General features: G+C 47.5%; 1 protein-coding gene across 2 annotated transcripts; it reads right to left on the reverse strand.

Annotated features, from left to right (window-relative positions):
* Window positions 1-12737: 12737 nt before the first annotated feature.
* On the reverse strand, window positions 12738-27469 carry RNF122 (ring finger protein 122). Of its 2 annotated transcripts, none has more exons than XM_072776391.1 (6): window positions 27124-27469; window positions 22258-22414; window positions 16503-16548; window positions 16152-16193; window positions 14111-14190; window positions 12738-13843 (listed from the first exon to the last, which is right to left on the reverse strand). In XM_072776391.1, exons 1-6 carry the CDS (start codon window positions 27146-27148, stop codon window positions 13729-13731), a joined length of 465 nt encoding a protein of 154 aa, XP_072632492.1. In that variant the 5' UTR covers window positions 27149-27469; the 3' UTR covers window positions 12738-13728. The 2 variants fall into 2 exon arrangements, with proteins under 2 accessions (XP_072632492.1, XP_072632493.1); XM_072776392.1 differs by having other exon boundaries at window positions 14111-14193; window positions 27124-27456.
* Between the last annotated feature and the right edge of the window lie 389 nt (window positions 27470-27858).

Below are 27858 nucleotides of genomic sequence, written 5' to 3' on the forward strand. Positions count from 1 at the left end.
GGCGCGATCCTGGAGACCCGGGATCGAACCCCACGTCAGGCTCCCTGTGCATGGAGCCTGCTTCTCCCTCTGCCTCTCTCTCTCTCTCTCTGTGACTATCATAAATAAATAAAAATTTAAAGAAAAAAATAAAACATTTTCACCCTCAAAAGAAAAAAAATTAAAGTATCAGGAGTTACTGACATAACTACCTGGAAAAATAAGTAACTGACTTTAAAACTCATTATTTTGACTGTACATCCTTAGTGACACATCTTCAGGATTAAAAAAGAAAAAAGATTGGCAAAGAAATCAAACTGCATGTAATAATAGTATGTTAGTAATAATACTGATATTGTTGGGGGGTTTTTATGCTGTTGCATGCATTTGTTGTTTTTTTTTTTTTTTACGACTTTATTTATTTATTCATGAAAGACACAGAGAAAGAGAGGCAGAGACAAAGGCAGACGGAGAAGCAGGCTCCATGTAGGGAGCCTGATGTAGGACTCGATCCCAGGACTGCGGGATCATGCCTGAGCCAAAGGCAGATGCCCAACCACTGAGCCACCCGGGCATCCCATCATGCATGTGTATTTTACACATATGTGTAAATAAAAGAGTAAATAAGTAATTGAATTAGTATCGTTAGATACCAAGGTCTTCAGTGAGAGACGAAGAGATACAACTATCAAACCAATGGTGCCAGGGATAAGTCGTGTAAATAATGGAAAATTTGAATTGGCAATGGTAATATGAATCATGATTAAATTTTGTTTCTTTGCATATGTTAGCTGTGTCCACTGAAAAAGACAAGAAGCAAAGGTAATCCATTGGCTATGAACAACCCTAGTGTCCAAACTGATCATCGAAATGCCATTGCCCACTAAAAGGAACAGGACCCTTTTAGGAAATGACCGATTTCAGAACTGGGGAGGGATTGTGTAAGATGAGCCTGTGACATTCTGTTATGCCAAAAAGTAAGGTAGCTATCAAATACTACTGAAGTTATGTCAAAAGAGCCAAGAGCAAAGATAAAGGGGCATCCTTTGGCTAAAGATGGAACAGTTTGGGCATAAGAAAGAATAATGACTGATTCTGGAGGCGTCTGGGTGGCTCAGCATTTGAGCATCTGCCTTTGGCTTGGAGTGTGATGCTGGGGTCCTGGGATTGAGTCCCACATCGGGTTCCCTACATTGCTTCTCCCTCTGCCTGTGTCTCTCATGAATAAATAAAGTCTTAAAAAAAAAAAGAATGACTGATTGAAACATCAAATATATACAAATCCGTGAATGCATAGTAATATTTTTTTAAAATCCTTCATCGTTTATTCGTGTATCATCTAAGGAACTATTTGTTTAGAAAATTGGTAAAGAAGAGGAAAAAATCAAACATTTATTCTGCTATAATTTCAGGTTACCCAAATAGTTTGTAAGGATAATAAATGCAACAAAATAGTTGGAATTAAAAAGTCAGTCTTCACAACTCCTAAAGAAGCCCTGGGACATGGCAGCAATAACCATGTTATTAAAAGTGTGAGGTGGGGGGGCACCTGACTGGCTCAGTGAGTGGGTACAACATAAGACTCCTGATCTCAGGGTGGGGACTTCAAACTCCATGTTGGGCACAGAGATTACTTAAAAATTCTTAAAAAGTACATTGATGGGAAACTTATAATGGTTGGATGAAGCTAAAAATCCTGAACCCAGAGAATTTTTTTAAAATTAATTTATGAGAGACAGAAAGAGAGGCAGAGACATAGGCAGAGGGAGAAGCAGGCTCCCCACAGGGAGCCCGATGTGGGACTCAATCTCAGGACCCCCCGATCACGACCTGAGCCAAAGGCAGACGCTCAACCACTGAACCACCCAGCTGCCCCTGAACCCACGGATTTATCTTCACATCACTGAGTGAGCCATACCACATGCCTCCTGTTACAATGCAATAGGAAGTACACAGCATCTATGAAATATTCTTGCACAAACCTCACCTAATCAGACTTCTGGATCTAACTACCAAATGGCAAGAAGCATGGAGGACAAAGAAACAGATGAAAAGAGACTACGATGGTTTAATCAGCTGAGTAAGGATGTAGGAAGTTCCACAAATCACCCAGTTTCTTCAATAAATAATGAGCATGAAAGAAATGGAGTATGAGGAGTTCTGATAGAGATGAAAAGTTTTTTTTTATAAGACAATTTTTTTCAGAGATTTTATTTATTCATGAGAGACACACACACACAGAGAGGGGCAGAGACACAGGCAGAGGGAGAAGCAGGCTCCATGCAGGGAGCCCGATGTGGGACTCGATCAGGGGACTCCAGGATCATACCCCGGGCTGGAGGCGGCGCTAAACCGCTGAGCCACCCAGAGATCCCTGAGATGAAAAGTTTTTAAAGCCACCTCAACCAAATGCAGTGTGGGATCTTGTTCTCAATACACTGGAAAAAGACATATTGAAGGCAATTGACAGAAATCTGAACATTAGACTCGTTATTAGGGTGTCCATATAATTTGTCATCTAAACAGGGCATGTTGAAAATTAAAGGGTACAGTGGTATAGATTGGGTCTGTCCCAGTAAACTCAAACTGCTGTTGCACAACTGTGTGGAATTATTAATTTTTACATTGACAATGCTGTTTATTTTTTTAAGCTGTATGTCAGAAAGGCAATTCTTAAAACTTTTAGTCTCAAAACTCTTTACACTTCTAAAAATTACCGAGCCATACTCCCAATCCTTGGGAGATGTCTAGCATCAAGAATGGTGAAAATAACAAATTTTGGAAAAGCTGTGGAGAACTGGAACGCCTATACATTGGTGGCTGAAATGTAAAATGCTGCAGCTGCTGTGGAAAACAGTTTGACAGTTTCTCAAAAAAGTTAAGCATAGAATAACACAGAGTTAGACTCAGGAATTCTGTTCCTAGGTATCGAGCCAAGAGCACTAAAAATGTGTATTTATACAAAAACTTGGACACAAATGTTCATAGTATCATTATTCACAACAGCCAAAAAGGAGAAAATCCAAAAGTCCATAAACTGATGAACGAATAAATGAAATGTGGCATTTACATACAGGGGAATACCAGGTAGAAAAAGTAATGAAGTTCTGGCACATGCTACAGTGTGGATGAGTCTTAAAGACTTTATGCTAAGTAAGCCAGACACAAAAGGTTCCAAGTATTTCAAATGTCCAGAAGAAATAAGTCAGAGTCAGAAAGGGGATGGGGGGGGGGGAAATGAAAATGATGGGTGATGGATATGGAGTTTCTTTTTTAGGGTGATAAGAATGTTCTGGAATTAGCTAGTGGAGACAGTTGGCCAATCTTGTAAATCTACTACAACCTACTGGATTATATACTTTAAAGAGGTGAATCCTGTGGTCTGTGAATTAAATCTCAATCAAAACACTACCAAAATATTGAGGACCCCTCCCAAGAGATTTTCTTTATGTGAAAAAGATTTTTTTATAGTAGAAATTAAAACTGATAAATTTTTTAAATATCCATTTGATTCTTTTAAGACCGCAACAACAGGGGCTCCTGAGTAGTTCAGTCGGTTAAGCATCTGCCTTCAGCTCAGGTTGTGATCCCAAGTCCTGGGGTCCCTGCTGAGCAGGGAGCCTGCTCCCCCTCCCCTGCCGCCCCCCCCCCCCCCGCTTTGTGCTTTCTCTGTCAAATAAATCAATAAAATATTTTAAAATTAAAATAAAACAAGATAAATATACATGTTTAAATAAACATTTTCAAAGTTATTTTTGTGAAAAATAAGTATATAATCCAAGACAGAAAAATAAAAGTGTGGCATTGTGTTAAATTTTTGTGAAAAGATTTGTAAAAATTTGCAACTATGTGTCATATTGGTTTAGTTTAAGATAGCTGGATTCTGGGATTCCTGGGTGGCTCAGCGGTTTAGCACCTGCCTTTGGCCCTGGGCATAATCCTGAAGACCCAGGATCGAGTCCCACATCGGGCTCCCTGCATGGAGCCTGCTTCTCCCTCTGCCTGTGTCTCTGCCTGTGTGTCTCTCATGAATAAATAAATAAATTTAAAAAAAAAAAAGCTGGATTCTCAGATCTGCTGCTGCTTTCAGTCTGTGCCCGAAAACTCCACTGTACATCCATGAGAGAATGAGAATGAAAAAAACAAGCATTCTATTCATATTATGATAATCTTGACCCGGGAGACCCCCTGAGAGGAAAACCTTCAGGGGTCTCCAGATTACACTTTGAGAACTATCAGAAGTACACACAAGGGACACCTGGTGGCTCAGTGGTTGAGTGTGTGCTTTCAGCTCAGGGTGTGATCCCGGGGTCCTGGGATCTAGTCCCACATCAGGTTCCCCACAGGGAGCCTGCTTCTCCCTCTGCCTGTGTCTCTGCCTCTCTATGTCTCTCATGAATAAATAAACTCTTTTAAAAAAAAAAAAAGAAAGAAAGAAAAAGTACACACAAGTATTAACAGTTGACATGACAGGACATCTGGGATTCACTTTAAAATACTCCCTGAATATGTAAAAATGCAAAGATGAATCAGACACAATCTCTGCTTTGGTGGGCTTCCATCAGCTGGGGCACTGGGGCACTGGGGCACTGGGAGGGCGTTGTGGGAAGAAGCCCTAATGAAGACGTTTGAGAAACAGTGTCTCCTGCAGTCAGGCAGGTGTCAGGTACTCTGCTCAGGTAGGGCCTTCCAGACTTTCCCCCTCACAGCCAGCCTCTGAGGCTGGCACCATTTCTCATTCTGCAGATGAGGGTATTGAAGCTGAGAAGTTGGGTAACCTGCCCAAGGTGCCACAATGGAAAGGGGTAACGTGGGGATTTGAAGCAAGGTCCACTTACCCCCAAAGCCTGTGCTCTTCACTGCTTCATCTTCCTTTCTGAAACCCCAGGTGCACAATTGTGGAGGGTCCCTTTTACCACACACCTCGTGAATGGCCCCCTCCACGGAGGCCCAGACCATCACCTGGGGAGGCTATAGTCTTTAGAACAACTAATAATAATATAACTGGACTGGTCATTACACAGCACCTGGCCCCCCAGCCAATCCACACAATTTAATTTCAGAGTAAGCATTTTATCCACATTTGCTGTCCTCTCCTTGACTCTTTCCCTCCAGTTTTTGAAAAGCAATCTGGCAACACCTCTTAAGAGAATAAATGAATTCCCTCGCAGCTGTGCCCCTGAGAGTCTATCGAATACACACGGCCCTGTGGAGGGGAGGGCTCTGGGTTCTTCAAGACCACAGGATACACAGGTAGGTCCTTTGGGTGAAAACCCGAGCGCGAAGTGAAGGCTCATCCATGGCATCTCCAGGCTGAGGAATTCTCCCGACGTTTACTGAAAGAATGAAGTGGATCTAAGGCAGGGGACTGGGAGGGAGTGTCCACAAGGTGTTGTGCGATGGTGAACACACACAATGCAAAGAGATGCCATGACTGCGCATTTATAAGACAGTGCTTGAAAAAATGCATGCCTTTAGAAGTAGATACATGCCTATGTGTGCTTCGAAGAACACCGAGAAAGGAGAAAACACCGGAGGATGCATCCCAGCCTCTCCCTGTAGATGGCCTTGGGCCATCCTGTGGGGAAAAGGAGCAAGAGAGGAAGCTGTTGGAGCTTTTGCTTTGCTAAGCACCTTTTTACAAAGCACATGTGTGACCTGCGTACCTGCGTAAAATGATGTATAGATGTGCTCATGTACAAAGACATGCAATTTATAACTTTCCTTTAAGGAGAAATGGAAGAATGCAATAAATTCCAGAGATTTGGTGGCTGACCATTTAGCCGTACCTCTCAGTTTTTCCAGGACCATATGATAGATGATGTGAGGTGAAGACTTCTTCCTCAGGAGAAATGAAAAGGAGAGAAAGTAAAAAACAAAAAACAAATGTTTGCTCCCTTTCATTCTCCGAGGAGTAAAATCTGATGTGTTCTGGGCATGACAGCTTTGTAGCTTGGTCTTTCAGGGTTCACGTGGTCTTGGCGTGGTTAATAATAGGATTGGGAACACACTGGAAGGTAATTACTGCTTGCAGCAGAGCCACTGTTCTGATTACGGGCCAAATGGAAAAATGAGAGTACAATATTTACAACCCCTGAATGCCTGTGGAGAAGGAGGTGACCACTATATCCTTTTGCCTGGGAGGCTAAAAAAAAAAAATTTGACCATAATGGAGGCTGGTGTGGGGGGAAGAGTATGCTAATTATTTGGAAGGCTCACATGTTCAGAAGATCTGTAGGGTCAGCACCAAATGGCTTTTAATGAACCAGAAGTCTTTGAAACAGCATAGAGAGCTGTAAACAAAAGGCTCTTGTAAACATGGACTATCCACCAGAATAATGAAAGTCTGAGCCATGTCGGAAACTGGATTCAACAAGTCAGCTTTCACTGGGCCACATAAATCCACCGCATCTCCAATATACCTTTCTCCCTCCTAAGACGTCTAGGTTCGCTTAGCTGCTTTTTCAGATCCGAGCCATCAGCTTAATATTACTACATGTGTTTTTTATTAAGACGGTGTATGATCTAAGAACAGCTTACCCAGGGGCTGTTCTTTCCACAGGGACTGGGATCCTGCTCACTGTGTTTCTTTGAGGACCTCATTCCAGCAGCATTCCCTTCCTAATCATTCCCAAACGGCTCACTCTGTTCCACATGTTCTCCTTGCTGCGGTGAGGACCCTGTTTCTCTGCTCAGCAAAATGTCTTTTTTGTTTTTTTTTTTAAAGATTTTACTTATTCATGAGACACAGAGAAACAGAGATATAGGCATAGAGAGAAGCAGGCTCCCCGCCAGGAGCCCTATGCGGGACTCAATCCCAGGACCCCAGGATCACGACTTGAGCCAAAGGCAGATGCTCAACCACTGAGGTGATCCAGCAAAATGTCTTAAAACCGAAAACAAAATAACCCCCTCCCCATGTTGTCTCTCACTCCCCACCTATATCATTTGCTTAGAATTTTATTATGGGAAGATTGCTCCTGGTTCTCTCTCTTTTGAAAACTATCATAACTCCCCTGTTTTTTGAAAATGCCATTGAAGAAACAAGGCCATTTGTCTTATAAAAGGACTGAAGCTCTGGATTTGGCAGATTGCTGCTTCTTGTTGTCACTGAATTTTCCCCTCTATCTTCCCTATTTCCTATAAAGAGCGTCAGATCTAGAGGCAGGTTTAAATGCTGGATCAGCCGAGGGGGGCAGGGCCCTGCGCTTGGGATTATATCACTTGAGACATGTGATTTCTCTTTTATTGATGAGAGATCTGTCTGATACAAAGTTCCTCACAGTTTTTCCCCTGACACTTCAATACAGTCTGTACAGGAAAAGCAGGGTAAATGCTTAATTCTTCCCTTTATTTACCAAGTTTTAGAAGTTTAGTAGCCTTCAGTGAAAAGCTATTTTGCTGTTTTGTTAGTTTCCTCTGATCAAGGAATTTTATAGATCTGCTGAATTTTAGTCCATTGTCATTCTTTTCATACTCAGTTTGTCCTCTTACTAAAGGGAAGCTTAAAAAACAAGATTTCCTTATTTTAGAGAGAGAGAGAGAGAGCATATGCTTGCACACTTGCATGAGTGAGTGGAGGGGCAGAGGGAGAGGGGGAGAGAGACAAGCAGTCTCCCTGCTGAGCAGGAAGCAGGACTTGGGGCTCCTCTGAAGTCTCCATCTCATTATCCTGAAATCATGACCTGAGCTGAAATCAAGAGTTGGACACAACCGACTGAGCCGCCTAGGTGCTTCTTGCCAAAAGGAGTCTTCAAAAAAATTTTTTTAAATGCAGTCTAATTTTTAGAGCAGTTTTAGGTTCACACTAAATATTGAAAGACACAGATTTCCTATATACTCCTTGTCCCTCCCTGCCCCCTCCCACCTCCCCACACACATTTTCAAGTCCAATGAGAGTCTTTTCATTTTGGCTCCTGTGTCTTTCTGACATGACCAGTAGTCTTGGATTTCTTCCTTGCTTTCTAGAATGGCAAGATTGAATCAACCATTCAGGAGCCTGGCTCCTTCTAAGGGGAAATGCTATTTAAAGGCTATAATCCGAACAGTGGGATGCCATTCCTCCTGAGGTTTTTTGTTTTTTGTTTTTGTTTTTTAGGTTTCCAGGCTCAGCAGTCACATCTAGGAAATATGTGTTCTTTAGAAAAAGAAAATAAATCATGAATTTATATTGATATTTCCAAGTGAAGTTATCAGGCTTATACTTTTAAAGTATGAGACACTTCTTTCCCTGAAAAATCTTTTCTCACAATATTAACAATTACTTTTTTACTTTGTCCCAATTGTACACATAAAGGTATCAAAGTAGAAGTGTTATCACTAAAGATTATTGAACATGATTGTAGTTTTCTTTGCCGTTCTTTTTCATCTTTAGGCTATACTGGTGAATAGTTATAATCAAATGCTATGTGTCAAGCCACCTGAAAGGTTTACTTCTTTTGTTTATGGCTCTATGACCAATTGATCTGCTAGATTCATTTTTTGTCTGTTTTCAGTTTTTTTAGAAATGGCTTCTTTCTTCTCATTCACTTTTTTTTTCTTTAAAGATTTTATTTATTTATTCATGAGAGACACACACAGATAGATGCAGAGACACAGGCAGAGGGAGAAGCAGGCTCCATACAGGGAACCTGACGTGGGACTCGATCCGGGGTCCCCAGAATCACGCCCTGGGCTGAAGGCGGCGCTAAACCGCTGAGCCACCGGGGCTGCCCCTCATTCACTTTTCAACACAGGCAACCCCTCCCCCCACTCCAGCAAAACTCCTTTCGGGCCACACTTAGCTCCCTCATTGCCAGAATCAGCAGCCACTTTGATACATCTCTTATTTGATTGTTAAGGAACATTTGACTCTTGATCTTTGTCCCTCTCTTTCAAGCTTTTTAAAGTTATTTATTCATGAGAGACACAGAGAGAGGCAGACACATAGGCAGAGGGAGAAGCAGGCTCCCTTTGGGGAGCCCGCTGCGGGGGGCGGGGACCGGATCCCAGGACCCGGGGATCACACCCTGAGCCAAAGGCAGATGCTCCACCACTGAGCCATAGCCATCCAGGTGCCCCTTATGTCCTTTTCTTAACCACACTCTGGAGGCAGTTACCATTAGCTCCATTTTATAGAGGAGAAAGGGGAGACCTAGCTTAAGGAATATGGCCAGGTCTCCCAGCTAAGTGGAGACAGCTGGGTTTAAAACACATTTTTAGTTTATTCCATTGCACAAATTAGCCTCAAAAGAAGGAGCAGCAAGGAAGGGACCCCTGATCTAAAAAGCCACAGTTCCTCACGGTAAACCTCTTCTCAAATACTGAGCCCTCTCTACAGTGTAGAACTAATAATTATGAACAAAAACCATTCATTTGAAACTTTTTTCATTCAAAACTTCTCTCTCTACATTTGTGCTAGCTTCATGCATTTCTTTGTAAACCAGGCTTAGGGAAATTCTGTTGTGTTCTAAAGGTATGTCTCACTTTAAGAAAAACCGATTTTATTTTATTTTATTATTTTTTTTAAGATTTTATTTATTTATTCATAGAGACAGAGAGAGAAAGAGAGAGGCAGAGGGAGAAGCAGGCTCCATGCAGGAGCCCGATGCTGGACTCGATCCCAGGTCTCCAGGATCACACCCCAGGCCGCAGGCGGCGCCAAACCGCTACACCACCGGGGCTGCCCGAAAAAACGATTTTATATGAAGATTTTAGTTTTTCAAAGTGCAGAAATTAAGAAATGAAAAAGTCCTTAGACCTCATTTTAAAGACTTTTTAGACCTAAAAGGACTCAAACATAGAATTCCCTTAAATCATGAAACCTGCCTGACATATTTAAAGTAATGATTCAATTCAATGTGCTGTTACCAGAAAATGCAAAGCAGAGATGTCTGTAAATGTATTGCCTGTTTCTCAATCTGAATGGATAAATTTCTAATCTTCAGACCTGTAATGAATTTGCTACATTACTGTCTTTACTGTATCTTCAGCATATAATAAAGGAGTAATCTACTGCTTTGCAGAATAATTAAACTGAGGCCATTTCGTTCTAACCACAAAGAAATGCAGATTTCCCCGTTTGGCATTCTTCTTTTCAAAAAGGTTGCTTAAAGTGGTATTTAAAAGATAATTCTAGCTTGCTAAATTTAGGGTGTGGAAAAAGTCCAAAATGAGAATATTCCATGGGTAATTGTGCAAGAAATGTTAATATGTGCAGTAAAGAGGATGTCCTACACTCTCCATGCATTTCTCTTTCCCCCTCCTTTTTTCCTTGACACCAGCATAAAATTGAGCAAGGTTAAGTTACCAGAAGCAATAAAAAAAAAAAAATGCTTTACTCACCTCATTTTAAATATTAAATGATTTCATATCTGAGTAATTTCTAAAACCACCCTGATGTCAGAGCTTCCCTTCAAAATCTATCAGCAAGTACATGTCTTCACATTCAAGGCAGATTTCTGGTCATTCTCAGTTCACTTGCAAACAGAGAAGCTAACTGTAAAATTTAATATAAGAAGTGTGCTAGAATCTGAAGTTTGCTTTTAAATGCTTTGAAAAATACATTACAAATACAACAAGATGTTCATTATGGAATACCTAATTCTTCAACCTGAAAAGGAAAGTGGTAGTGGATCCCAAGGTTAATGCAGATGGTCACCTTAGCTCCCAGATAGCGGCCCAACAGGGTGTCTGTGGAAGAAGCTGTGTGGGATCTTGGATGAGCTGGACACTTAAGACCTCAGCAAGCTTCCCATACTGCAGACTGGGCACCAGGGATGATGAATGTGGGGTCTCTGGGGTCCAGAGAATAGATCAGTTGTTTCATAGTGTGTACAGAGGATGGAGGGAAAGGAGTCATCTGTGGAAGACTCGAAGTCTCATGAATAATTTGGAGAATAAGGCAGACAGTGTGCACAGAAGATGAGAAAGTTGGTGGCTCAGGGTCAAAGGCAAGAAAACTATTTCTGGAGTGACTGAGTTTGTGACGAAGGTTCATGCTTACAAAGTAATATTGAGAACCACCACTAAATTGCTTGCCCCTTTGTCTTTATCCATCCAGACTTATAATACTCCAGTTCCTTCATCACAGGGCTTTTCAGAGCTTTTCCTGCAGATGTAAAAAATCTGAATAAAATTATGCCGCAGAGATTTGGACAATACTGAAGAATACTGAAGGAGGCAGAGAGGATGAATCCCTGGCTGGGTATAGTCACACTATTGCACCCTGAATTTGTCTGGATTTTTCTTGACTTATGCCCAACTTGACATCCAATTGCTTCCAAATCAGCTTTTCTCAACTGAAGCAAACCTGGTTTTCCTTTCTGCTGGGTTTAGATTTATTGGCCCCTTTCATATTGCATCATGCCTTTAAAGCCATCATGGATTCCCTTCCTGTCTTGGAGGATTTCAGCCACCTTCTTGAGACCTAATGAGCAGCTACAAATATTAAAATATTTAGAAATCCAGAGCTGGCCCCCAGGGGAGCTCACACCATCATCTGGGTAAAAACTCTTAGTGATTGGTGTATCTTTTGAACCACTCGTGACAATCATGGCCCATCCAGGAGGGTTCTGCAGTGGCTTTGGTGCTCTCAGTAGTATCTGAGAATAGGCTAAGATGAAGAAAAAAGAGGGAGAAAAAAAGGAACAAAAGAGGAGAGAAGATAAGAAAAATATGCTGAGGTATAGCAGCAGTGGAGAGCGATGAAGACTGAAGAGCAGTAGGAGACACCAAAGATGTCTTTCTTGTACTCCTGGTGCTAGAAGTTTCCCCTTCTGCAGAGCATTCCCTGGTTTGTTGTTAAGACTGTCATATAGGGACAGAAGCAGAAGCCACTTCACGTGATCCTACAGTCCTGGAATCGAGTCCCACAATGGGCTCTCTGCGTGGAGCCTGCCTCTCTTTCTCTCTCTGTGGGTGTCTCTCATGAATAAAGCATAAAGCCACTTCAAAGCATAAAGGTGACACTGGCCATATTCCCTCCCATACCTCCGTTTACAGAGTATGTAATTTATTAAAGGAAGAATTGAATAGGCGTGATTTTTTAAAAAGTAGAACCAATAGGAATCCAGTGCTGTTGATGGTCTATGGTCTGGGGCATGGTAAGCAGCCTGATTTTCTTCCCATGAATGGCATTGGTTAGGTATCAGCCCAGATGACTAATCATTTGACCTTCTTGTCTCCAGTTTGATCCCATCCGTTGCTCTGAATCTGTGCCTATGGCTTTGACAGAAAAAGATTCACCTGTACTGAGTGATACGGTCAAGGGCATCCATGTTATTCTGACACCCAGGAAGCAGAGGGTGGTAGACTGGAAGCCACAGGCTGTTGGTCGGGGATGGGTGGGCATGGCAAAATCAGGCAGGCATAAAAAGCCCTAGTGAGAATGGTAAGGGCCCCAGCGGGGTGACTTTGAGTTGGAATGGAAGACTTGGGACGCCTGGGTGGCTCAGCGGTTGAGCATCTGCCTTCAGCTCAGGGCGCGATCCTGGGGTCTGGAATCGAGTCCCGCATCGGGCTCCCTCCCTGTAGGGAGCCTGCTTCTCTGTCTGCCTGTGTCTCTGCCTCTCTGTGTGTCTCTCATAAATAAATAAAATCTTTAAAAAGTACACTGCTGTTAGTCCTAGGTCATACACATAATAACCTGATAGCAATTTTTCTTTTCAAGATTTAGGATGCTCTGCGCATGGGGAAGTGAGAAGCAGCAGTAAGAGAACTCTTTCCTCTGATGGCAGAAAAGTGCCCCAGAGACATAGGCCACAACCACAAGCAAAAAGTTAGAGAAACTTGTTATTAAATTTAATTTTCTTTAAATACATACCTTTGCCCCACCCTCACCTGCTCCAGGTGGGGGCGAGGACACCCCCCCTCCCTCCATTCAGGGGCTCCCACATATAAAGCCTGAGATGGTGAGGAGAAAGTATAAAAATACTATTTACAAAGGGGAAGAAGGTACCTGTTGCTGCCCTAACCTTCAGACACCCCTAACCCCAGGCCCCTTGCTCCTTTAGAAAAAAGCCTCTAGGAATTCATCTGAATATAGAACAAGCCCTTCCTCTAGGGGGTGGGCACTCAAACTCCAAGACGGAATAGGAAGCTTGGAGATTAACTGAGGAAGAGAGTGAACGGATAGCACCTCAGACTCCAGCAGGGAGTGGAAAGCACGTGCCCTCCATGACCCTGCAGTCACAAAGGCCCCATGTAAACATTGACTTTCCTTTTCCCATGTCCCTGCTCTTCCTGACTTCCTATAGAGCCTTCCCTCCCTTCCACTGGAGGCACTTGGTTCCTTGATGGTTCCTTGACAGACCAACCTTCCTACCTCCCCTTCCCACCTTCCTATACAAGGAGTGAAGAGGGGAGGGAGGTTACAGGTGGGACATGGCCCATCTTGTCCCTTCTTCTAGGTCAGGGCAGCCTGTCCTCCTAAGGGGAATCCTCCAGGGGTAACTCCAGGTTCTCAGTCAGAGAAGAGCAGATTGGCTTCCCCAGCAGGGACAGGCAGGTAGACAGGCCAGTACCAGGATACAGTGTTTTTTTGATGGGTGACACCATTAGTTCTGAGTAGCAGGAAAGAAGGCTTCAGGAGGCAGAAAGGTGGGACAACTCTGGCCTTACCCTGATGGTGGGAGACCAGCCCTGCATTACTGCCCCTTCAGGTAAGCACGTCAACCACTACCCAACAGTTTAGTTCTCTGTAGCTGTGCAGAAGGACCAGGCACCCATGAAGCAAGAGGTCTTCTCCAGGCCTTGGTGCAGAGGCAGCACTCACACCAGCTCATCCAATAGGATCCCGATGCTCTGTGTGGCCTCTGAGGGCCCAGCAATGGGTTTGTTACACATAGGGCAGACACAGCGTACTTCCAGCCACTTCACCAGACACCTGTGGGCAGAAGATGACCTGTTTTTGCCTTAAGAAGACACCCAGCCTGTTCCATTGGCCTCTCATAGGGCCCAGCTGCTTCTCAGAACAAGAACATCTGTCCTTGCCCCTGTCTAATCCCTCTGGCTTGCCTGTGTCCAGACAGGATGTGGCACATCACTGGCAAGGGGTAGATGGGAGGGGGTAAGGATTACAGGTTCTAGGAGATGCTCCCTGCTTATTTCTTTCAAAAGGCATCCCTGGAAACTCCCCACATTGGACACTTACTTCCGGTGAAAGGCATGTTGGCATGGGAGCACACCTAGCTCATCCTTCCCCTTGAAGTCTTCCAGACAGACTGCACAGGTCTGCTGTGGGAAGAAAGGGGCAGCATGAGAGGAGACTGGGGAAGAACCATCATCATCACCATCAGCTCATCCCCTCCCAAGAAAACTAAGCTAGGCTAAGCCTGGTTTCCGCATCAGCCACTGAAATTTGAGTCAGAGGGTAACCATTAACCACACATGATGTTTCCACTGATCAAAGAAGGTGAAATTAAAAGTTGAGTTCCTCATTTGCACTTGTTAGATTTCAAGGCCTCAGTAGCTGCAACGTGGATATAGCAGCTCCCATACGTGCAGATATATAACATTTCTATCATAACAGAAATTTCCATTGACCAGTACTATCCTAGAAGAACTGCTTTTTAAAAAACATTTTATTTATTCATGAGAGACACAGAGAGAGGCAGACATCTAGTCAGAGAAGCAGGCTCCCTGCGGGGAGCGCGATGCAGGACTCAATCCCAGGACCCCGGGAACACAACCTGAGCCAAAGGCAGACACTCAACCACTGGGCCACCGAGGTGCCCCTAGAATATTTTTTAATCCTTTCTTGCCTAGTGTATTTGGCAAGGAGGCATGTATCAATAACTAGAGATAGGGATGGGGTATGGTGTTTGGTTAATAGTCTTTAATAAAATCTGGCTTTATGTCATTATACATTAACCCCCTCAGAGCTGAACTCTTCCTCTCAAGGAGGGCTCAGGGAACACTGGAATTTGCTGAGATATAAGAGCAGGCATCACAAGGAGGGATGAGGGGCACGTGGGTGGCTGGGTAGGTTAAGCATCTCCCTTTAGCTCCGGGTCATGATCTCAGGGTCCTGGGATTGAGCTCTGAGCCCAGAGTCAGGCGGGATCCCCACTCAGTGGAAAGTCAGCTTGTCCTTCTGCCTCTCCCCTCCACTCATGCTCTCTCTCTCCCTCTCAAATGATAAAATATTTATTTAAAAGAAAAGGGTAGGCAGGCCAGGTGGCTCAGGGGTTTAGTGCCGCCTTCAGCCCAGGGCCTGATCCTGGAGACCCAGGATCGAGTCCCATTATCAGGCTCCCTGCATGGAGCCTGCTTCTCTCTGTCTCTCTCTCTTGCTCTCTCATGAGTAAATAAATCAAATCTTAAAAAAAATAAAAAATAAAAAAATTTTTAAAAAGGGTAGGGGGATGCCTGGGTGGCTCAATTGTTGACCATCTGCCTTTGGCTCAGGGTGTGATCCTGGGGTCCTGGGATCGAGTCCCACACTGGGCTCCGTGGGTAGGAGCCTGCTTCTCTCTCTCTGCCTATGTCTGTGCCTCTATTTATTGATGACAGACACACAAATAAAATCTTTTAAAAAATAATTAAATTTAAAAAATGGTTAAAGGAGGCATTCCTAGGCCATCTTGTGTCTAGCAATACCTGCAGATCCTCCCAGCTCCCAGACAACCACAAACACCCTGTGTTCAAGTGTCTGTGGTTATGGGCAGAAGCCTTCAGAAAGAAAATGATTGATCTCATGGGCGCAAGTAGGAAAGGAAGAGGAAATGGTCTTCTGAAGCATCTGTGTGAGGAGACCCAAGGACTTGCTATATCAGCTGGGGAGAGGACTGAAGGGGAGACAGGGAAAACCACAGGGATGGATACACCTGTCAGACGCAGTCTGCTAGGACAGAGTGCGTGCCTGTGGGTAAAAGGAAGGGCAGCTGGACTCTGTGGCATGTCTATGGCATGGGTGGTGTGTCCTTCCTCCCCTTAAACATTATGCATGGCAGCCCTCCTAGGGCCAGGTCACCACTTACACCAACCCTTTTGTGATCTGTTTCCAGCCTGCGCCTGTTGCAGACATCATGAATTCCATACTGATTAGCTACTGGAACAAGTCACATTTATCTGACCTAAGGAGATAGGAAGACGGTGCCTAACATTCCCAAAAGGCCCAGGCTGAGAGCTGGAGGACAGGCTGTTTTGCCTTGCCAGTGGGGCCCTCCTGCATGCTGTCCTAGTACGCTTACCCCATATAATTGCAGTTTCTTGGCATCTCCTTTAAGTACCACCTGGGAAGAAAGAGAGGCATGGTGTCAGAAGGGGCCAACCACAGGGGCCGGGTGCTAGCCACCAAGGAAGGGAGTCCCCAGCCCTGCACAGGAGTGTCTTCCTCTCCCTCTGATGAAGGGAAAGGGCTTCGGACACAGCCCTCGACAAGCAAGAGGTGAGAATAGTACAGAGCCTTAGCCTACAGGAAGCCAGAGGTGAGGCCAAGCGGGTGCCAGGCCAGGACTGCTTCAGCTTGCTTGCAGCCTGCCCTCCCTCTAGCAGGGCAAGTGGCAGGAGAGGACGTCTTAGGGAAAGGGACAGCACCTTACCTCCTTATAGCCGTATCGTTCACTCTGTGCCTGGTTCCGGAGTTTGCTGGGGGAGAATGAGAGAAAGGGGAGAGAAGAGGTTACTACGCCTTGGTACAAACGGAGCCATTCAGAGTAAGAGAGGCAGGCGGGCTGCGTGGGCCATTCTTCTGGGGCTGGGGAGGCTGCTGACCACAGGGCTCTCTTATCCCATAGATGCCACGGAGGATGGCCTGGACCTACGCAGGTCACCCAGAGCAGATTAAGGACTCAGACTCTTTCTCAGGCCCAACAGCCTCAGAACTCACCATCAGGTCCCACAGACTGAGGAATTCCGGAATCAGAATTGTTCATTCATCCTCCCTGCTATTTCCCAGGACATCAGTGCCTTGGAGCTCCCTGACTCTATGGATCAACAATCTGCTTACTGACCATACAGAAGAAGGTAGATATTCTTTCTTTTTTTTTTTTTAAGGATTTATGAGAGAGAGAGAGAGAGAGAGAGACAGAGAGAGAGGCAGAGACCCAGGCAAAGAAAGAAGCAGGCTCCATGCAGGGAGCTCGACGTGGGACTCAATCCCAGGACTCCAGGATCACACCCTGGGCTGAAGGCAGGCGCTCATCCACTGAGCCACCCAGGTGTCCCGAAGATAGATATACTTAAAAAAATGGATATTGCCATTAAGCCGGGGGTGGGGGGGCAGGATAAATAAGCCTGTTGCCCCTGGGGGCTCTTCCTCCTGCAGAACAAAAGCGCACTTTCCCCTTCACAACACTGGGCGAACACAGATGATCCCTCCTTTGGTTTACTTCCTTTCGGTTTCAAGCTGGTGGCCTGCACACAACCTAACTCTCCATAGCCAAAACACAGGGCGCTGTTAATGGCAATGGCACAGTAGTTATGGAGGACTTGCTATGTGTCCATCCCTGCACTAACATATGCACAGGGGCGCCTGGGTGGCTCAGGGGTTGGGTGTCTGCCTCCAGCTCAGGGCAGGGCATGATCCTGGGGTCCTGGGATTGAGTCCCACACAGTGCTCCCCACAGGGAGCCTACTTCTCCCTCTGCCTAGGTCTCTGCCTCTCTGTGTCTCTCATGAATAAATAAATCTCCTTTAAAAAAAATAGCATATGCACAGACTTTGAGAGAAACTTTCCTTTTTACTGAGGAAGGAAACGAAGTCCAAAGAAGTTAAGTAACTTGCCCAAACCTCACAGCTAGTTGGCAGCAGAGGCAGATTTGAATCAAAGTCTACCAAAATCAAAGATTTTAGAGCCTGAGCTCTTTAACGCATACGGTGGCAGCCTGTTTCCCCTATTAGGTGCATACAGTCCTAAGAATGATACCAGACCACTTGGGAAACATTCATCAGCAGGGCCACAACTAATGGCAAGGCCATGATTATGCATTATCATCATCATTGCTGTTTTATTTGCAGTGAGAGAAATCTTCCAAATTAAGCAGGTAGTTCTGTGTCCTCCTATACTTGGGAGCCAGATGGGGCTCCCTCTCCACCAGTCACTCCTACCAAAGACCTGGGTTATTGGAAGAAAACATCAGAAGCCCACCAAGTTACAACAGGTGTGGCACACTATGGCCAAAGCCAGCTGATCACTGGTTTTATAGGGATTGTGTGCTAAAACTGATTTGTATGCTGAAGTGGTGAAAAAGTAGACATCAAAAGAATATTTCACGTCATGTGAAAAATATATGAAACTCCTATTTCAGTGTCCACAAAATTTTATTAGAGCACAGCGAGGCTCATAGTTTCCAAATTGTGTACGGCTGCTTTTGTACAATAGAGTGGGTAATCAAGATAGCAATTGCGTGACTTGCAAAGCCCCAAATGTCTGTCCTTTTGCAGAAGATGATTGCTGATCTGAGTTAGAAGAAGAGAGTCTCAAATCATAAGCCTCAACCAAAAGGAGAGAAGATGCTCGCACCATGGACACTGTGGACAAGCTGACTTGCTACCAGAGCTGGGGAAGGTGTAGAACTCAGGCCAGAGCAGAGCCGTGCCCCAGAGCACAATCAGGGAGCGGATCCGGATCTGGCTGCCAGCCACCTCCATTGTTCTTAATAGAAGTCTGGGGCCTGGCAAGGCTGTGTAACCAGAACTTCTTAAGATTTCCAGTCTAGGGGCACCTGGGTGGCTCTGTCAGTGGAGTGCCCGACTCTTGGTTTCGGATCAGGTCATCTTAGGGTGGTGACATCGAACCCCCTTGTTGGGCTCTCTGCTCAGTGCAGAGTCTGCTTGGGATTCTTTCCTCCTTCCTCCCCCTCCACTCTTTCTTTTTCTCTAAAAATAAACAAAATCTTAAAAAAAAAAAAAAAAAACAAAAAAAACCCTCCAGTCCCCAGGTGCCTGGTTGGCTCAGTCAGTGGAAAATGTGACTCTTGATCTCAGGGTTGTGAGTTTGAGCCCCAAGATGGGTGCAGAGATTACTTAAAAATAAAATCTTAAGAAAAAAAAAAGGGCATTCCAGTCCAGGTGGACTCCCTCACCGTGGCGCGAAGGCCGAGGGCAGCACATCCACTGGAGAGTTTCCGGTCATTGGAGGGTTGAACCAAGGCCTAACAGGCACTCCCACTGTCCAGACCTCAGCTTTACAGGGAACTCATAGTGCACAAAAGCCTTTCACATGCATGCCTTTCTGTCCCCGCCTCCAAACCAGAGGGGCAGGCAAGAATGCATCCAAAGCTTACATGAACTGTTACCTGGCTGACACAGAATTAAGCTGGGGAAGGAAGAAAGTGTTCTCATGATCAAAGTGCTCACAGCCGCCTTCTGAGGGAGAACTGCTGCTGTTGTTGGCAGCCGTGTATGAGAGCAAAGGAGGAAGTGGTAAGGGGCCTGCTTTTTTAACCCAGAGAAGGAGGGGAGGTCACGCATTTTTTGGGGTCTCGACAGCCTCACCTGCAATGTGGCTCTAAGCTAGTGGTCTGTGCTGTGCCTTTCTGCTTGTTGTATCATAGGATGTGCGGGATGCCCCCTTGCCCACCCTCATCCCCTTTGTCTGCCTGGCTCCACCTACCTAATGGTCGGAGCTGAACACCCTCCAGAAGCCGGGCTGTAGCCCTCCCTGTACCAGCAGCACAGTGAAAGGCTTACAACCACCCCTTCCACCCTACAGTGTAGATTTCTGGAACAGGAAGGTATACATTGTGATAAAATGGGGCCCAAAGAGTTTGCAAGGGAAATAAAGCAAAAGGCAAACCAATACCCTGGGCCATCCCGGCAGAGGATGTGGTGCCAGCAACTTTGGACAGGTGGCCATCTCAGCTGTCGGGTGAGCAAAGCTACTAAAAATACTCTGATTTCAATGAGACCATTTCTAGCCACTGCCAGTGGGCTCTCCCTTGCTTCTTTTCCCTTTTGGCGCAAACAATGCAACCAGGTCCTGAAAATAATTGTTCCTTTCCTGCCTGTTTGTACCTCTCCGGCCCCTCCATCCTGTGTAGGGCCAGAGGTCAGCTCTTGGGGAACGGGGAAGAATGAGTGAGGGCGAGCCGGAGAGGGGAGGCTGGTGTTGGCCAATGAGCTCGCCAGGTGGAGAGCAGGGGGTCATGGGCCTATTTTGGCCCTGGAGGAAACTGAGAAGCAGGGAGAGGAAGTGGCTTCTGCGCTTGTGTATCTTTCTATATATAGACACCCACAGGCTGCCGCACACCAGCGAGCCTCTGGAACCATGAAGCTCCAGGGTTAACTGGTTTTGGGCAGGCTGCAGAACAGAAGGTGGGGTGACGGAAGGGGCCGATTACTGCATAAGGGACAGGTGGCACCAAGTGGCCCCGCAGTCAGGAAAGCTTTGGGGATCATGTGGTTACTGCTCTGTTCTTTGCCTCCAGCCAGACAAAAATAAATCCACCCTACCTAGCTCCCCAGCCTGTCTTTCTGTGGAACCCTGATCTTGGGCTGCAGGGGGGTGGTGAGCGAGTGTCCTAGCTGTTCCTCCACCCCCCGTTCAAGGAGTGAGAATCAAGAGAAGGCAAATGTATGGAATCCGAAGGGCTCTAGCTAATGACCACCAGACTAGCACACCTCTGGCTCTTCCTCGACATAAGACCTTGGGCAAACCCTTAACTGCTTGAGCATGAATTTCCTCACTTACTACGTGGACAATACATGTGCTGGAGGCCGGGGCGGGGAAGTGGGGGTGGTTCATAAAACACCAACCACAATGTGGCACACAGAAGGCACTTGGTAAACAGCAGCTAAAACCCAGGGTCACACCTATTAGTGGCAGAATTAGGGAATGAACCCCAGTCACCCACATCCTGCAGAGTGCTTTTTTCCAGATTTTTCTTTACTCAACCCCTTTGCAGCTTGGGTGCACAGACCAGACATGAAGCTGCTTCTGCAGACTCCTCCCCCAGAAGCAGACAGAAACCTTTGGTATTTGGTATGTCTCCATCTTCAGTCTCTGGGGAACTGCCTGAATTGCTTGGTGGGGGGGATATGGGGGTGGGGGTGGTCAAGAAGAAAGAAAATTTGAGGAAGAAAATATAGGGTTGGGGAAAGGGAACTGGGGGATGGAGAGCTACTAGAAAAATTGCCCCAGACTCCTATCTATGCAAATTTTAGGCTCAGCTGTACAAGAGGGAAAAATAAACAACAATCTTCTCTGCATAAACTTTTAAGTGAAAACTCTAGTCCCAGGCACTTTCTAAAATTCTGAGAAAGAAGAGGCCCAAAGTAGCTGACAGGGGCACCCAAGGCACTTCCCCTTTTTTGGAGGAAGTTCTTCTAGCCTCAGGAATCTGGAGGAGTGTCTCCTCCCCCTAGCCTCCTTCCAGGTGAAGCACTCAGACCCACCAAGATATCTCAGCAGGGAGCCAGAACACCTTCAGTTCCTTCATCCTAATTTAAATGATTAATGATGAGACTCCAGCTGACAGCTATGCCAGCATTTGGTCAAGTGTGTGGCGGAGGGGAGGGGACGGGAGGGAGTTGTTATCGAAATGGCCCTAAGAATCCCTAGGGTGCCCTACTCAGGGGTGCTCAATGCTCTCCAGTCTGCAGGACTGGTCCCCTACAATGAGGAACTATTAATACCAAGAGCAGGCCCTGGTCAGAAACACTAATTTCCACTCAAAATACCAGTCATGCCCCAAATTTTTGGTAGAAAACCAGCCACCAGTTCCCACGTCTTTCAACAGGAGGTGAAGAAACAGCTCATCCTGGAGCCTGGCTAGCCCTGCCATGCTCAGGTCCTTCCCTGGATCTCTCTACGCAGTAACAAGTGATGTTTTAGGGTTTTTTTGGTGTCCCCCACCCCCACCGCCACTATCAAAAGAGCTTACAAGGCGGAATAAACAACCGGCTCTCCAGACATCAGCTTGCTAATATTAGCATCTGGAGGGCTGACAACAGGATTTCCCAGGAGGGCAGGGGAACATGCCACTGGTGTAACTGATGCCCACCTATCCCTGCTACCCAGAGGTTGTGAGCGGGGGAGTGGAGACACTGAACGGATGACTCACGATAGGACTTGGTCAGACAGTAATCCTAGACCACCTTTTGAATAACTGGCCAGAGGTGCGATGCAGCTCAACCAATGGTGACCTTATATGCTCTGGGACAATTTGCTAGGCGGATGAAAATAGAAACAGCAGGCCTCAGGGGCCCAGTGAAGGGCAGGCTAAGCTATGTCCTCAAAGCAGGGGCCCCAGTGGGAAGCCAGTGACTCTGCCGAGGGAGTCTCACTTGGCTCACCCCACACCTGGCTTCCTTCTCCCTGACTGCCTGCCCCGGGTCACCCACTGTGCCACCCACCTGATAAAATAGCAGCAGAAGATGAGGCTGAGCATGAAGACAAAGATGCCCGTGCCGAAGATGACCATGTAGATGTTGAGGGGAAGGTCCTGGAAACTGATGGGTGGCATTGAGCAGGACTTGTTGGTACTAACCAGTCCCAGGCCACAGAAACACCCTGCAAAGAAAGGGAGAGGAAAAACGTTATAGTTGGAAGTTTACACTGTGGCTGATGTACTCAGTGGTCAGCCAGGATGCAGAGAGAAATGGCAGGCTCTGGGCTCCCACACCTCTTTGATGCAGGGGCTTAACTCTATATCCTAGCTCTAACACTGACCAGCCGTGTGATCTTGGGTAAATAAGTCACCCATGAAATGGGATACTACACCTAGTACTTAACACTGCATCCCCCACCCAGGGGGATCAACGATTCGGCCAAGGGAAGACTTGATCCCATCAGCCAGAAGGTCATAGAGAGCAGCAGCAAAATGAAGGCCTTAGGTGAGAAAATGGGTATTTGGGTGGCAACCCTGCCTCTCCCTAGAGATGTAACCTTTAAGGAGTTACCTATCTAAGCCTCCCTTTGTTATTTAAAAACAAGGGGAAAACAGAGGACCAAAGTTGGAAAAAGAAAGCAGCTTTGTAAATTGCAAGGTGTGGTTGTGCAAAGGTCATTTGTCACAAAGCCACCTGGTCCAGGAGACAAGCTGCACTAGGACCAGAATAGAAACTGTTCCCCCCAAGCCTGGGCCAGTGTTCCAGAAAGTGGTGGTGGGGGGTGCAGTTTGCTTTGGCCACTTTTCCCTTGTCTACTCAAAGCCTCAATGTGTGGCTCCAAAGTGGCACTGGCATCCCCGGGAAGGTTGTTACAAATGCAAAATCTCAGGCCCACCCTGAACAAAATGAATCCGAATCTACATTTTTTAACAAGGTCCTTGGCAGATTCCTAGGCATGCCCGGGCGTGGGAAGCACTGACCCGCCCCTAGACGCTTGCCCCTAGACGCTTCCCCTTTTCCCGTGACTCCGGTAAATCCCGATTAGCCTACTAATCATCCTAGTCACCTTCCCCTTGGTAGGGCTTGGGTGTGGAGGTAGGTAGGTAACAGGGCTCTGGCCAAACAAAGAAGTTCTGCTGGATGAGGGAAGATTCCCAACTTTCTGAGACAACTGGAATGGTGACAGCCACGTTACAGCCAGACCACAAAGCAGTTCAACATAAAGCCAATGGCTGAGGGTGGCAGAGGGGACAGGGAAAGAGGAGAAAACATTATGTTAGTTATGGCTGGATTAACCTATCCTGGAGCCCCTCTATTTTGGGAGTACTCATTTTTGAGAATTAGTAAATTTCCTGTAATGTTTAAAGTAAGAAAAAAATATATATATATGGAACATAAACAATAAGCCGGGTAGAATGTTCTCTCCTGCAACCAGGACAAAATATTATAGTGATCCAAAGACAAGCATAATAAAATTCTTGGATATCAGCAAGCGTGGAGACAAGAAAACTAGGATCTGCCATAAACCTGCTATACCCCAAGCACTTTCTCATGCTACCAATTTAACTTATCCTTCAACAGGGGGAGAAAAGGATCATTAAATAAGCTAACATCAAGCAGCTAAGAAGGCTCCTATCCAAAGACCTCTGTGCTCAAGTCTTCAACATGGGTTTTAAACACTGGCCTGACATCTTGGTTAGAAGCCAGAACCCATAAATATACTCCAGAACTCTAGCTTATAATTTCCAGTGCTATCACAACTCAGCAGCAGAAGACTGGTTTAAAGGACTGGAAGTCAATTTTGACATCCTACATGTCATGCCTTGTCATCCCCTAGATCAATCTGGTGACCATATCCTGAGCATCCCTTCAAACCTCTTTCAGGTGTTGGGCCTAACTCTATTCCAAGTCTCTATCCTAAACACCTCAGATATCTGGTCCCTCTAATTTAGTCCATCACATATTTCCCCAAGCTCATGAGGAGCTTCAGGTCCTCCTAAACACACACACCCTGCATCTTCACTGTCTTCCAGCATCACCCAACATGGACCAGTCTCACTATTTCTTGTCCAACCTGTCCTTCACCTGCCTCCATACCTTTGTTCATGCAACTTTTCCCTGCCTGAAACTCCCTCTTCCCTTCTAGAAGTTCACCAATCCTGGTCCTCATGACACCCCAGTGACCCTCTCTTCCCTGAATTTTACAGTGCTCACAGCCTGTACCACATGTTCTGACTCTTGCACACTCAGTAACTGTCTTACATTGCCCAACTCTTCCAAGCATCAACTTATTTTAACTCAAATATGGACTATATGACAAGTACCATGACACTGAATATAAAAAAAAGCAAAAAAACGACTGGATGATTTTACTCTGTAGGGACAAAGACAACACAAAGCCTTTCACCGTACAAAGGGAGGAATGGCAGTAGAGATGGGACTAGAATCCTGAAATCAGATAGTCCTAACAAGCTCAAATGCTCATAAGTCTGAGGACAGCAGACTTGGACTTGTGTATATTCTCCAGTGCCCCGTCTTGTGTTTGGCTTCTTTTCAATTAACTAGTTAACAGATAAATAACTCCTGAGTTTCAAGACAACCTGGTACCCTTGGCAAAAACTCCCACTTCAAAGTAAGGAGAGTGATATTTGGGAAAATTGCCCAGAAACTGCCCTCAGCTAATGAATGACCAGTCAACCCACAAGTATTATTGAGGGCCTGATTTATGCTACTGACGTAGACATTGTGAGAAAACAAAAAACCAGAAGTAGTTCTTGTCCTGAAAGACTTTGTTGAAGATTAAATAATTAGTTCCTAACCTTGCTATGTGCAACAGGAAGCCCTTGCTTCGAGGCTCCCTACCTCAGCAACATTTGATGCCGTAAGAGGGTCTAACGCCAATCTGCCTGGGCTCCCCATGCACATTTATGAGCTGGATCCTGGTTATCTTTAGGGTCCCAGAAAACCTCATTGGTTTCCGGTCCTAGGAAACTGCAGGGCGGTGGCCACTGTAGAGATGTATTTGCACTCTGTGGGCATGCTGGCCTCAGTGGTCCTCTGATCCATTTACCTTGATCATCTTACCTCTTCTGGCAGAGACTTGCCCTGGGGTTCCAGGATTGAGTCAGTGAGCTTGGGACATTATGTGATAAAGGGATGTAGGTGAGAAGAGCTTCACAGACAAGAGGAGAGGATACATTTTCTTATAATTAACAATAAATGGTAAAGATACATATTGGCCAAAAGCTGTAGTAGAAGCCATTTTTCCTCCAAAACTTGTAAGGGCAGGAAGAATACCAACCTCTGGAAAGAGAGACTCCAGATATTTCCCCTCATGCACACACATACACACACACACACACAAAGGGATGGGGGAAGGGACTGCTTCCTCAATGGAGTCAAAGAACAGGATCTATCAGTCACTTTAAGAAGTGACAAGAAAAAGCAAGTCCTCTGCTGGTCTACAAACCCCATATGAAATAGGAGTGCCAGAAAAAAGGGCCCGCCACCTGGGTTCTTCTGAAGCCTCTGTTCCATTGTCTCAGCTGACCTATGAAAGTCTTGACATCTGAATGTCTCATCTTGGTGGTGCGAAGGCTGGGGGCTGGAATGACGTCAAGTGAAAGGCTGGCCGAGAAAGACCAGTGGGTCTGGGAAAGGCTTCCCCTTCCCAGCCAACGGGAATCTTTCCCAGATGCTGGGATGCACGGTCCTTCCTCACCCCCCATCCTCCGCCCCCCTGTCCCTCCATGCCCGCCTATCACGCACAGCTTGGTTCATTTTCAGGAAATTAGATCCTACCAGCAAGGGGAAGAGGGGGGTGGGGGACGCTCATACACATGCTCTCCCAACCCTGCCTTAAAACAAAAGCCGCTTGAAATAATTAATCCAAGATCTGGCAGGGGTCTGCTCTCAAGAAGACTTTTTTTTTTTTCTTCTTTCTTTCTTTCTTTTCGTAACTAGCCAGCCTACCATACTCAGATAAGGATAAGGCCAGCTGCACACCCTCCGCCCCACTTCTCCAGAAACTCCAAGGCTCGGAACAACGGGGTCAGGACGCCGAAGCCCCGGAAGGTTTCAGTACCCCAGACCAACCAGTGCCTTTCCACTGACCGGCTCCGAAAGGCCCTCCTTTCGAGTGGCTTGGGTGGAGTCAGACCCACGCCCAACCTGTATCACCTGAAACGCCAAAGAAGCCTCAGGTGAGATGCATTTAGCATCACTCCAGGCCAGGAGGCCGCAGGGGGCGGGGCGGAGGGGTCGCCGCGTCCGGAGGTGCGGCCCCCGCCGGAGCCCGGGGCTGGGACGGTGGGTCCGGCCTTGGGACCGGGGAGCCCTGCACCCGGGGGTGCGCGGGCGCCGAGACGTCCGCCGGGCTCTACCCGGCCCGTAGAGCCGCGCTCCCTGCCCGGGCGCCCCCCGCACGCACCAGGCCCCCGGCAGCCGGGGAGAGGCCAACAAAGAGCCGAGGAGGCCGCCCCCGCGCCCGGCCCGCACGCCGCGCCGTACACATATTTAAAATAGGCTGCAAAGTTCCAGGCCGGGAACTTGAGCTCCCTCTAGGAGATCCCAGCCCGAGCGCCGATGTAATTCTCCTCCGACAACCACAACAAAGACCAGAGTTTGAGCGCACAAAGGCAAGGGAAGGGGGCAGGGGAGCGGGGCCGCCACACAAAGGCCGCGAACCCCGCGCCCGCCCCCGCCCCCGCCCGTCCCCAGGCCCACCGGGGCCCGCAGCTGAGCCGGCCGGGCGCGCCGGGCTGCGGACCACACGCGGCTCCCGCTCTTCCTCCCGAGCTAAGTTTCTCGGGAGACGCGACGCGCGAGAAGCGTCCCGGCGCCCCCTCGGCTCCGCAGCCCGGCGCGCCCGCCCTCGCGCCCGGGACTCACCGTTACACCACTGGAATGGGTGCATCAATGAGCTCTCGCTGGCTTCCCCCGGGACGAAGGCGGGCGGCGGGGCGCCCCGGCGGTCGGGTCCGCTGCAGTCCGCGGAGAAGTCCGGCGCCCGCCGGGGTGGGGTCCGGGCTGGGGTGGTCTTAGAGCAACAAAGGGGGGGGGACGGGAGCAAACAGATCAAAGTGCCCCGGCTCGGCGCAGCACGGAGGAACGGCAGCGGGGCCCCCGGCTGGGGCGCGCGGGGCGCTGCAGGGCAGGGGCCGGCCCGCAGGGCAGGGCAGGGAGGAGCGTCGGCGGGAAGCCGGGCTCGCGACCCTCGGCGCCAAGGTGAGCCGCCGGGACTCCGAAGCTGACACGGGCCGCGCACGCCCCCTCCCGCGCCCTCCCCGCCCCCCCGCCCCCGGGACGCCCCGCCCCGCGCCCGTCACCCGCCCTCCGGCCAATGGGAGCCTCCCTGCGGGCCCCGGGGATTCGGCGCGGCCCCCGCCCCGCCCCGCCCCGCCCCGCCCCGGGGAGAGCATCCCTGCGCCCCGCGCCTCCCGCTCGGCCTCCCGGCCCTCGCGAACCTGAGCCCCGCCGAGGGCCTGGGGCACCGCACGGTGAGAGCCACGCTGTTTCCCGCCTCCGGGGCGGGCACTGCTGAGCCTTCCCGCAGCTCTCGGAGAGGCCGGTGCGGGAGGAGTTAGGTTAGGTCCCTGCTCCGTGCGCCAGGACTCGGTCCCGGGA

This window comes from Canis lupus, chromosome 15 (assembly GCF_048164855.1).
Source record: "Canis lupus baileyi chromosome 15, mCanLup2.hap1, whole genome shotgun sequence".
Classification (NCBI taxonomy): Eukaryota; Metazoa; Chordata; class Mammalia; order Carnivora; family Canidae; genus Canis; species Canis lupus.

Coding starts and splice junctions, on each gene's coding strand:
- RNF122 (XM_072776392.1), bottom strand. CDS start 27,148: ATGCACCCATTCCAGTGGTGTAACG. Junction 22,415..27,123: donor CCCATTCCAGTGGTGTAACG/GTGAGTCCCGGG, acceptor CTTTCTTTGCAG/GGTGTTTCTGTGGCCTGGGA. Junction 16,549..22,257: donor TTCTGCTGCTATTTTATCAG/GTGGGTGGCACA, acceptor ATTCTCCCCCAG/CAAACTCCGGAACCAGGCAC.